The sequence below is a fragment of the Gekko japonicus genome, unplaced genomic scaffold (assembly GCF_001447785.1).
Source record: "Gekko japonicus isolate JY-2015 unplaced genomic scaffold, Gekko_japonicus_V1.1 scaffold525, whole genome shotgun sequence".
NCBI classification, from domain to species: domain Eukaryota; kingdom Metazoa; phylum Chordata; class Lepidosauria; order Squamata; family Gekkonidae; genus Gekko; species Gekko japonicus.
In genome coordinates, this window is record NW_015163620.1 from 140,695 (window position 1) to 153,290 (window position 12,596).

The window sequence follows — 12,596 nt, forward strand, 5'->3', positions numbered from 1 at the left end:
GCGAAGGTTGTTTCTGAGTTTCACCTGCAAACGAACATTGTTCTTCCAGTGTTCTTTCTGTCTCCTTCAACTGAGGAAGAACGCCGTTTTCATTCATTGGATGTCAAAAGAGCTTTACTCTTTTACCTAAATCGAACAAGGCCTTTTCGGAAATCTCTGGCCTTGTTTGTCTCTTATGCTCTACCCTCTCAAGGGAAGAAGCTGTCATCCCAATGTCTATCCAAGTGGATTGTGGAGACTATTAAGTTGTGCTATATGCTAGCCAAGAAGTCACTCTCGGGTCCGCTACGGGCACACTCTACCCGGGCAGTGGCAGCATCCACAGCCTTCCTGCGAGGTGTGTCGTTGGAAGATATCTGCAATGCAGCTACTTGGGCCATGCCTCACATGTTTGTGAGGCATTATGCCCTCGATGTTCATCTTCATCAGCGTTCAATTGTGGGTCGAGCGGTGTTGCAGGCAGCGCAGATTTAGGACCTCAGCTATCTCCTCCAGGTAGGTGGGCATTGCTTGTCAGTCTCCCAGAGGTGTGATGCACAGAGACCATGAAGAAGATAAACAGGTTGCTTACCTGTAACTGAGGATCTTCGAGTGGTCATCTGTGCATTCACACCATCTGCCCTCCTTCTCCTCTGCTTTCGGTCCTTCCTTGCTTTCTTTGGAGGCTGAGGGCAGCGGTCAAAAGGAACTGGTGGGATTGTCATGCCCCTCCCTTGGTCATGCGCAGTGGAACCCGACATGTGACCAGGGAGCGGGCATGAAAATTCCTTTTGCTTTCCATTATACCGATCGGGATCGGCACAGGCACACTATATCCCAGAGGTGTGAATGCACAGATGACCACTCGAAGATCCTCAGTTACATGTAAGCAACCTGTTTATTCCTAGCTCTGACAGCAATTGATTTACTGGGGGAATCCACAAAAGCCTAGCTCTCCCACTGCTTCATCTCCCCCCCACCTCCACTCCTAGCAAGCCGAGCACAGTTTCTGACCTTTGCTGTTGGGCCTGTCGCATCTCCCAGCCCTCCCCATTGCCTCCATTGCTGGCAAGCCTGGTGTAGCGTCTGGCCTTTGCTGCCTGGCCCGCTTTGGCTGCCATCAACCCCACTGTTGTAGCCATGACCAGAGGAAGTAGGTTTGTTGTCTGACAACAAATGTGTTTTTTGGTGGTGATTTAAACTCCCCAATGTATTTTTTAAAAGATTTCAGATTTTTCTGCAAACCTGGGAAGTCCCCAAAGTTTGCAGAAGTATCCTTTTGGGGTAGATCTCTGTAGATGAGACCACACTTTTGCTATTAGAGATATAAATGTGATTGGTAGTGTATATGCACAACCTGCCAGAGCACCACATCTTCTGCCACTCTTTGCATGCACACTGAGAGGAGTAGTGGGTGGCAAGGTGAGGTTATGCAGTGGAGAGGATTCACTTTTAGCAGCGCAGGCAGGGCTCCTCCTCTTCCTGTAAAGTGACTGGTATAATGTGATTCTGATATTATATTATTTCCTGTAATGTGCTTGCAATTCAGTTGGTCCCATGCTATTAGCTGGGAGCTAAAAGGGGGTGCTGGACCTGAAAATCTTGAAGACCACATTAATACAACAGTTTATATTTGCTCTGATGCTGTGGTTATAACTATTGTTTCTTTAGATTTAAAGTTGCATTGCTTTGGTTTTGTAGTACAAATTGTTTTTAATGAGGTAGGTTTTTTCCTTAATTTCTTTAAATTAATATTGCTGATTTTATCCTTCAAGTTTTTATTATTTTATTGCTTTATATTGTTTTTAATTGTTGTAAGCAATCATGTGGACTTTTGGTTAAGAATGCAGGACAGAAATGTCTTAAACAATGGTAATGAAATAAAACCTTGTCTATTGCCTGGAGTTTTCTTTTTCAAGCTGTCTTGCTATAAGATCAGGATTTAACAATGCTGGATTAATTTTGCCATTTCAGAAAGGATGATGATGACACTTACTGCCGAGCAGTGACAGAATATGCTAGATCGTGTTCACATGCAGGTTACCCAGTACGAGATTGGAGGGATGACTTTCCAGCATGTAGTAAGTTGGGTGACAATTGTAATTTTAATACTGGATCAGCCAAAGAGTAGCTGGTGTATGGCTGGTGTATGAGTAAATGTTAAAAGAGATGGTTCAACCGTCCTAATGTCAAAGAGTATCTTTTGGGTACCAATGACCTATTTCTACTGTAGTAACCAGTGGACTACTACAGCTGGCACCATTGCGGCTGTTCAGGGTGAAACTAAGAAGAACTCCACTGTCCTTCAAATATTCTGAGTTGTCACCAACTGGCCAGGATAGTTCATGTAACAGAGACTAGACATTGAACATGAGTTGATCTTGAATCCTACAAATCAGCATTTCTGCATCTCCATATTCCTTTTTATTAATCCATGAGGGCTGTATGTATTATGAACTTTTAACTTAAAATGTATGCAAAGCTCAGAGTGTTAATAATTTCGGTTACTATTAACACTTTAGAGTAAGAATTATTGCAGTTTAGAAGTTGAGTATAAATTTTGTTGATATGCATTCTATTTCATTAACCATGTGAAATGAAAAGAATAGAGTCTTGCTTAACTTTGTATGTTTCAGCTGAAACATGTGAAGATAGCTTCATCCACCGGGATTGCATTAGCTGTTGTCCACCAACTTGCACTTTTGAGAAGGATTGCCTTGGCAGTAACCTCCATTGCTTAGATGGATGCTACTGTCCAGATGGTAAGCAAGCAACTTTTTATTAATATTTTAGTATTTTAGTGTTAAAGCTACTCTAAAAGCTATAGATTTTTTAATGGTTGGGACATATTCTCGATAAGCCATTTTTTGTGTGTGAATTCCCTGTAAATTTCCAGATATATATAAGTGCCTATAGAATTCTGCTATTAAGTAGTAGAAACTGCAATTAGGGATGTGCACAAACCAGCTGACGAATTGAAGAACTGACACAAGCTTCCACAAATGTTTATGTGGTTTGTGGTGGTTCATGAAAAACAGAAAGCAGTCTCCGCTGCTCAGCTGTTTGGAAACCCCTGCTTTCTGCTCCCCGTGGCTTTCCATGGGAAGCAGAAAGAAGGGTTTAAATGCTTGGAAATACATCTTGTCTGGGGACAGAGGAGATACACTACACAGCCAATCACCACACATCAAAGAAGAGGATGCTATAAGGTTGCCTCCACGCCTGATAAGAGATGGATGGAACTTGATATCAGGGTCTCAGTTAATTTCTCTCAGCATTCCACAATTAAGAAGGGTACCTCTGCCCATCAATCTCTGATTTTGATATGTTCATTTCCATTACTATGTTTCCTCCTGGAGTCAAACCCGAACAAATGGTGACCATATAAACTAAGCTTGTTATTCCAGTTTGGTCCTTGCATCTGTCAAGCAACTTTATTATGCTGTATGCTAATATGTTGCTCACTCTCTGCCTATATGTATGGACTGGCAACTTCCGTTTCAATGTATCTGAAAAAGTGTGTGTGTGCACAAAAAGCTTGTATCTTGAAAAAAACTTTGTTGGTCTTAAAAAGGTGCCACTGGATTCAAACTTTGTTCTTGGGACTGTGTTCTCTCTTCTATCAAATGCAAATCCTGTCTTCTTAAGCCAGCGGCTTCAACACTAGTTATTGGTTACAGCGATATGTTCATTAACCATGGTTAAAGCTAAACTGGATTCGACCTTAACTAAGGCTTGATGAAAAGCCCATTGACACCCCTGAGTACAGACACTCAATATCTTTCCTTATGAAGATAGTTTCAGTGAGTAGCCATGTTGGTCTGCTGTAGAAGAGCTAGGTTCAAGTCCAGTAGCACCTTAAGGACCAACAAGATTTTCAGGGTATAAGCTTTCTAGAGTCAGATCTAACAAAGGGTCTTATGACTCTCAAAAGCTTTTCTTGTGTAATTCATTTTAATGACTCTGAGGAGTATCCTTGCTACATAGTGAATGGTTAGTAAAGTTATGATATTTAAATGTCATGATTTCATTCATGCTGTTTTTTATAAACAAGGTCTCATACTGGACAATGGCACCTGTATTTCTGTGTCCGATTGCCCTTGCGTTTATCATGGGACAGCTTTTCCTGTAGGCTCAAAAATTGAGCAAGAATGTAGCAACTGGTATGTAATCTTCATTTTTATTGTCAGCCTGCCTGTAGTTGCCTTATGTTAAGATGTTTTCCTGATTATATTACACTGTAAAACTGCCTGGTTTGTTAGAAATGCAAATGCGTAGTGTAGATATTTTTTCTCCTAAAATGCTATATAATTAACTATTTTTTGCTTTTGTAATTTTAGTATTTGTATTGGTGGCATTTGGAATTGCACTGAGCATGATTGCCCAGGTAATTTTTATTGTTTGGGGATATGCGTGTCTATAACAATTTGTTAATGTGTTTCATTTTTGCTGTCTCAAGGGCTCTAGGTGGGTAAAAATAATTTAAAAACGATGGAAACAAATATTAAATCATCAACCAAGTCCACGTTTTTGAAAGTCCGACAACATTTCCAAATGATGTTCAAGTATTTTAAGTGTTTTTAGAAGAAGGAAGTTCATGGCTTTGGGTCAGATGGGAGGTGGCCCAGTAAACTTCCTACAGTGCAAGTGTTCCTGTGCAGGAAGCCAGCCATTATTGCCTCTGGCCATGCATTTAGTCAGTCTTTATACGACGTGTCTAAAAATCTAAGAAACAAGAGCATAGTAAACATTTCTTATTGTCTAGCCAGATGACCAGCTTTTCATATATTTGCATGTTCTTTGTGGTAACATGGCAAAGCTGTGGCCACTGTCTTCTGGAGCCACTAACCGAGAATTCCTTTTTATGCATAATTGGAGGATTTCCTGGTCTGATTTTAGAGATTTTGGCTGTAATCCCATTTTGGTGTATAAAAGAGCTGAAGGGGGTGTTCATATTTTTCCGTATGAGCAGATTTCCTATAGTCCTTTGCAGGCTGCTTTTGAAATTGTCCTGTGTTTCAAAAGCAGCTTGTGATGTGTCATGGAGGACTTATTGTTGGGATGGGGACAATGAGTGGGGTAAAGGGCAAAAGAACATATTCATCAACTAATGTCTCTACATTCTTATATTTGCTTTATTGCCTCTTATTTATTTATTTAATTCAATTCCTATCCCTCTGTCCCTACAAGCAGGGTCAGGGAGGGTTACAACATAGAATATACCAAACAGAGAATAAAACAGGTCAAAAGCCCTAAAATAACTATTATAAATTCCAACTCGATCACAAGATGGCATTTCCAAAACTTATGGTATCCATGGGGATAGATGCATATATTGTGTCTGGGTTCCCAGAATGGTAGTAGTATAGTCACCGTCAGAACTCAGAGGGCAGCTTAAGCTTCACCATCCGGTTCTCTGAAAATGCAGTTTTTTATGTCTATTTGTCTTTGTCTTCAGCTGAATGCTCAATTGTTGGTGATTCTCATTTCGCAACATTTGATGGACGCCATTATACCTTCCTTGGGATATGCCAGTACATTCTGGTGAAAGGCACTGGGAAAGACAAATTCACAATTACTTTACAAAAAGCTCCTTGTGGTCAGGTAAGATCACACTTTAATTAAACCTTCATGCTGATAAGTAAATACCTTACACATCATATGCAATTAGAACTAACATATTCGTTAAACAGGATTAGTAGTAAAAATCCCAATTTTTCTTAGTACTGAATATCTCACTGATCATAACAGATTTTATTTCAGTTATAAGTATTGCCTTTTGTAAAACCAATTGCTCCTTTTACTGAGATAAAATCGACAGAGCTTTTCATTCATGCATGATTACACAAGCATCTACATATTTGGTTACAGTCTGAGCAGGTGTCTGAGACAGATAAATGCTCTTGGTGACAGGGCTGAAGAGGTTTGATATACTGCCAACTAGATAAGAGGCATTTGAAAGCTGACTGAGATATTTATTAGATATTTTATAAGCTCACTCATTTCTTGGAACAATAAATCTGAGAGCTCACAAGAATATTAAAATATGAACGATGGCTATTTCAACTGGTGGCTGGTTAAATCCAGAAAATAATAAAATTTGTTCCAGCATTAACCCCTTTGTCTCTCGACTTTTGAAACCTTTTTGCCATTTCTGGAAGAATAACAACATATTAATTCCTGAGATGAAGCAGCTGCATTCCATGGGGAAAAAATGCTCTTCATTTATACTCTAAAGTGAACTTTATATATGATAGTGTGCTGTTGCTTTTGCCTGTAGCTCTACATCGTTTAAGGGCCAAATACGAGTACATGTTCAGCTCCCTAGTAGAGCAAATAACGCCCTCTGGGGCCATTTCAGGTTGGAAGGAGGGAGGATGAATTGCCTTCTCCCTCCCATCCCCCCAGACTGGGACTCCACAGTGTTTGGGAACAATTCCCAGCAGCTGCCATCTGACTTGGGGGAATGAGAGTCGAGTAATGACTAGTTTGTCCCCAAGATTTGGATTCTACAGTTACAGTTCTGTGGCAGTCGTTGGAATTCTTTCTGCTCGTATGTGCTGGCCAAAAATGGAATATCATCCAATTTAGTGAAGATACGTATCTTTTTCCTTTTCTTGGGAATTTCCACCATGCTCATCCAGAATCTTGATCATGCGTGCATTCAAGCAATAACACTAGTTCTTGAAGATGTAAACAAGCAAGTGACTCTGAATCGGGGTGGTGAAGTTCAGTTTGCTTCTTCCAACCAGGGATTTAACTTTAATGGTAAGACACTTGAAACATATTTTTCATTGAGGTTCATGTTGTTTCTGAATATTTTTTAAATAATATTCTGTTAGAATATTCTAACCAAGCTGTTCCTGGGGAAATATGCAAACATTTATGCCAGCCTGTGGTGTGTGCATTCTTGCTTAAGGACAGAGGATGTTAAGGTGGGGTGTTTTTTTTATGGATAAATGAAGTTTTCTAGCTTCACAACGCTCTTCAGTTTTGGAATACTTGAACAATGGGCCAGATTAAATAGCCAAAAGCACTAAATGGTTAGCATACAGAAGTCATTCATCATGTAAACTGAATGAGGTAGCTGGCCCACATCTCTAGCCTTCTATATCTGAAAGAAAAATGCATGAAATGAAGGAAATTCTATAAGTTCTAGTTATGGTTAATTGATATATTATGCTTTGGCAGTGAACAATTAGCATACAGATTTCACTCATCATGTGAACTGACTTAGGGAGATAGCCCACATCTCTTGAGTTTTAAATGTGAAAGGTGGGAAAGGCATGAAATTAAATATGTTTTATAGACTACTCTTTTCACAGACAATTGATGAATTATGTTTTGAGTACCTTGTCAGGAGACTTTTCTGGGGATGTAGTTTAAACCTATTTTACTCTGGTATATAATATATATAAATTAGCTGCAAGGAAATCAGTATTCATTCTGAAGTGTCTACCATTTTGAGGCTGAATTGACCAGAATCCTCTTTGGGATTAGACCTGCCCCCCCCAATTTTCCCATTTAAGGGGGCTTTAGCTGGTCTGGAAAAAAAATTTCATCCTTCTTGGGAGATATTTGTTTTAAATTGGAAAAAGATCGCAGAGTTCTTTTTAAAAATTGTATCTTTTTTTTTTTTTTAAATCAGTTTATTTACATGTTTTTACATGTTGAATACAATAAAATAATGTGTGGGTGAAGGTATCTGTTGTGCGAATATCACATTAGCTTTTTGATGAAAATGGGTGAAAATAAAGCATTCTTACATCTTTGGGCTATTATTTTGATTTTGTTTGCAATTTTTTTTTCTCCTGTTATCTGTAGGATATGTTGAAGTGCGAAACCTGTCTTCACTGTTTGTGCAATTGAAAACTAAATTTGGATTAAGAATTCAGTTTGCTAAAGATGGAGAGAGAATATATATTCAACTCAGTTCTGGCTGGAAGGGAAGAACTCTGGGTCTGTGTGGAACTTATAATGGAAATTTGAGAGATGACTTTCTGTAAGACGGATTTATTTACTGTTTTCAATTATTTAGCATTTTACTTAACCCATAGAGGAAAAGGGGCCTAATGAATGTATATTTACATAAGATAGTGAATGTAAAATCCACATTAAAATATAGAATACTGTACTGTACCTCAGGAGTCCCCAGCCTTGCTGAGCCTGTGGATACTTTTGGAATTGGGAAAATGTAGTATGCAACACCACAAAATGACTGTCATGGGAAGCAGGACCAATGTCAAAATGGCTGCCTAGGTGGCAATCACAAAATTTGGTGCAGTTCCAAGTAGGGCTGCCAGCTCTGGGTTTGGAAATACCTAGAGACAGGGGGGTGGGGGGTGGAGCCTGGGGAGGTGAGGGAACTCAGCAGTGTATAATGCCATACAATCCACACTCCAAAGCAACCGTTTTCTTTGAGGGAACCGATCAGCTGTAATAGCACCTGGCAACCCTAGTTTCAAGCCAAATTGGAGCAGCTATTTCTGAATGGCTGCTCCCTGCACACTAAAAGCAGCTCCTGCTCCACTGAAGTGTAGGATAGTCAGGACTGGCTGTTTGCTTTGAGAACCAGGAAAACATCAGTGGGTGCCATTGTACCCGTGGGCACCAGATGAGGCATCACTGCTGTGCCTTATCAATTTAACCACAGTTATTTTTTCATTCAGCAAAAACAATAATATTGTATAGCTCTTGTGGAGAAATGCTCAGTCTCTAATTTGGCCTAGCATTTTGAATCCCATAGCAGCCACTAAGTAAGTTTTGTACATTCTTTTACCATAAAGCCACTGAGGCTGTCATCAAGTAGGCACTCTCAGATGATCCTGCACATCAAAATGAACATGGAAAGAGATCTTCCATTATTTAAATGAGTCTCTATCTCATTAGAGAGATTAAATGTGTTAAACTAGTACCTTCTGTCAAAGCTGAACATGTTACTCTGTACGTCTTCATCCAGATTTGGACTCCTTTGCTAATACAAAAATTATCAAAGATTACATCTGTTTGGCTGATCTTAAAATTGTTAGGCTCATTTTGAAATTTCACGCATTTCAAGTTAAGGCTATCTGTGTTTCTCTTCATAAGGCAGAAAAACTGTGGAGATGTTTCCAGTCTTCAAACTGATAGCCTGTGCACATGGCTGTGATTGCTTTGGGGAAAGTCTGTATGAATACCAGCTAGAAAGAAACCAGTCATGCATGACATGTGCAAGATTCAACTTTTGACATGCTGTGGCAAATGCTGCTTGTTGAATAATTTGCATTGGCCTGTCAGAGCCTAAATCTGGTGCATGGCAACAGATACACATAACTTTACTGCCACAGGCTGGGAGCCAACATATACAGGCCTTTTTTTGCAGCTATATCATCCAGTAAATATGCTCAATTTTGCATCTCCCATAAAGTAAGGATGGGAAGGGGAATTGCTTACAGAACCTGGAATGAAAGTGCAGTATGTTAGAATAAAGTAGAGTGCTTCTTTAACAGCTGATAAGCAGCAACAAAAGCCTAATTAATAAATTAATTGTCCATTCTCAGTGCAGGCATTGTTCTGGAGATTAAATCTCCTATGGTTTTGGACATCAGGCAATTACCCCTGGCTCAGCCTTAGCATGGGCTAGGTCAGTGTTGTGCCTTTCACTACCTGCTCATCAACATATGTGCTGAGAGGGTCTGTGCAACTTTACCCCCCTCCCCAAGTTGGTCTTCGAATTCATTGATGCTGTTCCATCCCAGGAGATTCCTCATACTCTCAAGCAAATAGCCATAACAGGTTGATTTAGGATAGGGTTGCCAAATCTGTTTTGGCCTTGAGCGTCTGAGGCACGCGCGCCGCGTGTGCGTCACCCGTAAGTGACGTCGCACGCTGGGGCGGGGCCACACCATTTGAGGGGAAAACAAAGAGTTTCCCCCTCAAATGGCATGGCCCCGCCCCCAGCGTGCGACGTCACTTCCGGGTGACGCGCACGCGGGGGTGGGGTTTCCCCCGGGCCCGATTTTCGTCGTGTCGAAAATCGTGCTGTCAAAGCAGGGGATTCTCCGCCCCCCGGCACCATTTGGGAACCCTAATTTAGGAAAACTTCTTTTCATCTAAGGGGTGTCTCAGGGTGCATACCATTAAATTCTGTGCTGTCCCTTCCTAATGCAAATTGATTGTCCCAGCTGTGGCACCTAGCTGGAGCCTTATCAGCCACATTGATCACCGAGCAAATTACATCATTTCATAAGAACAGGTGAAAAAGAAAGTCCAGAGCCAGTGGTGAGCCAATCAAAAATTCCTGTTTGCTTCCTTAGCAGTCAGCTAATCCCACACTGCCTAACATAAAAAGGGGTTGGGGGATGACTTGTCATGCTGGTGAAAGCCTAGGATCCAAAGATGAAACTGTCCAAGGCAATCCTCAGACATTTGCCATCTCCTGCTTGTATTCCCTCCCTTAAAAAAAGCAAAACGTGCAAAACTGTCCCCACTCATAGGCATGAGCAGGAAATAGTTTTCAGGGTTTTGATGTACTGATGTGGTTTCTACTGCAATGCTGATGATACAACAGTCCTCACAGTTGAGTCAGTATATGCAGCATGATGTGAAGCTCTGTCCAGAATGGATTTTTTTTTGTGTGTGTATCCGATTTCCCCTAATTCCAGGGCAGTACAAATCACTGACCCAGACTTCAATGCAGGCAACTTTAGGAGATGCTGGAGTAAATGAATGGATAGTGCTGTTAAGTATTCCACATCACAGATGTTTTCTTTGGAGCAGTCTGCTTCCCCTGCTTTATTATGCTCTTTTTCTCCTCAGTTCTCCAGCAAGAATGATTGAAGGAACTCCACAGCTGCATGCCAATGCATGGAAGGTTTCTTCAGCATGCCATGTGCCCATCAATGTCCCTGTGGTTGATCCTTGCAACATTAACCAACAAAATGGTGCATTTTACTTTTCAGATCTTGATATCCATTTATCATAATCAAATAATTAGATCACTTTTTGGGGGGTTTCTCAGGTTTATTTTTTATGTCGCGTTTGGGGATGACAATTATATTATAGAAAGCATTATATTTTTAAATTAAACCCAAATGTATTTCCTGTTTGCTTAAATCCCATTTATTTCTATGACCATTTACTCTTAATTTTAGAGGGCATTATGCGTATTGAGAACAGTAGGATGAGGATCGCATCCTACCTTTGCATGCATTATATTTTACCGAACTGTCACTTTGGAGTGGTATAAATTATTATATTTTGCTGTTTGTTCTATTAACATAAAAAGCTAAACTTTTGTTTTTCTTTAGTTGGTTATGCAACCCAGTGCGATTTAATCAATCAAGACCTCTTTGCTCCATGTCATGCCTACATCAGTCCAGAATTGTACCACCAATTGTGCCGCTTTGATGCTTGTAAATGTGGGAGCACTTGTTTGTGCAATGCTCTTGCACACTATGCCTATGTATGTCACAAACATGGAATTGCTGTTGACTTCAGATCTCACGTCTCATACTGCGGTGAGTTACTGAGTGCAGAGGACAAAAATGTTTACCAAAAACTGAAGTGGTGTTTCAGCCATATAAGGCCCTTTTTCAAATTGGGTCCACATGTGGAGGGAGAGGTTTAACCCTTCCACCATTGCATGGTTTTGCATATTGAAACTGTTGAGGGCAAAACAACAGTTTCAACTCCTCTCTTTCCCATATTGTACCCATATTTTTTTCTTTAAAATGTGAATTGTGGGTGGGGTTTATACATCTGGATATTAGCTTTAAAAGATGTTGGAAGATCTGATAATAGATTTCCTAGTGTCTCACCTGTTTTCATTTTAATTTGTCTTAAACAGTTTGAACTGTTTGAAATGCTGTATTTTGTTTTATTTTTACCTAAAATTAATGCCATGCTATGGCCTAATTCACTGTAATCACAATTAGTGGTGTACCAAGGGCAGGGCAGGGGATGCACTCCACTGTGGGTGCAGCATAAGGAAGGTCTTTGAAAGGAGGCCCTTGAAGTCATGTGGCATGCAGACAAATGTCTTTCCTTTTATTTTTAAAATGCAGTTCTGGCTGCAGCCACTAGGGGTGCAGGGAAGTCCTAGAGTGCAAAAAGCACTCTAGGATTGGCTAGACTTCCCTTTCTCCAAGACTGAAGCAAACGTGCTTAAAAGATTGTACAACCAAGCCAGCACGCTGACAGCTGCTACTGTAATTGCCAGCCTGCAGGTCATTTTCTCCAACAGTCTAGCCTTTCTCTTTTTCTTTCCTTGTACCCAGCTCAGCCAGATCTTGCAAAGTGGTAGTTAACAGTGTTGCAGCAAGTGAAAACAACCTTTCCCTTTCTTAATTTCTCTCCCTCTTTTCCACACATTTCTCATTCATTTCTGTCTCCCTTCACCTAATTTTTCTGTGTCCGCCCCTCTTTATTTTCGCTTCTTGGTCTCAAGACCTTCTCATCCCTATCTTGCTTGGTCATAGAATATATTATTTAAGAGTACAATAGTAGGAAAACTTAGTTAATATTATGAACAGAAGGCACTGGGTTTGCTGGGCATGCCCCCCTCCACCTTCAGTTTCTACTGCAGAGATTTTCTGGTTTGACTTTAGTCCTTTGGAAACAATGAAGGATAGGGGCAC

General features: G+C 40.4%; 1 protein-coding gene across 1 annotated transcript in view; it reads left to right on the plus strand.

The window, feature by feature from the left end:
- The window catches only part of OTOGL (otogelin-like), a 158,229-nt gene that overhangs the window by 18,552 nt on the left and 127,081 nt on the right, over positions 1 to 12,596 (plus strand). The window contains exons 9-17 of the mRNA XM_015407445.1: positions 1,954 to 2,060; positions 2,616 to 2,741; positions 4,034 to 4,142; positions 4,320 to 4,366; positions 5,438 to 5,583; positions 6,624 to 6,747; positions 7,804 to 7,981; positions 10,777 to 10,901; positions 11,268 to 11,477. Coding sequence (XP_015262931.1) covers positions 1,954 to 2,060; positions 2,616 to 2,741; positions 4,034 to 4,142; positions 4,320 to 4,366; positions 5,438 to 5,583; positions 6,624 to 6,747; positions 7,804 to 7,981; positions 10,777 to 10,901; positions 11,268 to 11,477 — 1,172 coding nt within the window. The remainder of the gene's footprint in view (positions 1 to 1,953; positions 2,061 to 2,615; positions 2,742 to 4,033; positions 4,143 to 4,319; positions 4,367 to 5,437; positions 5,584 to 6,623; positions 6,748 to 7,803; positions 7,982 to 10,776; positions 10,902 to 11,267; positions 11,478 to 12,596) is intronic.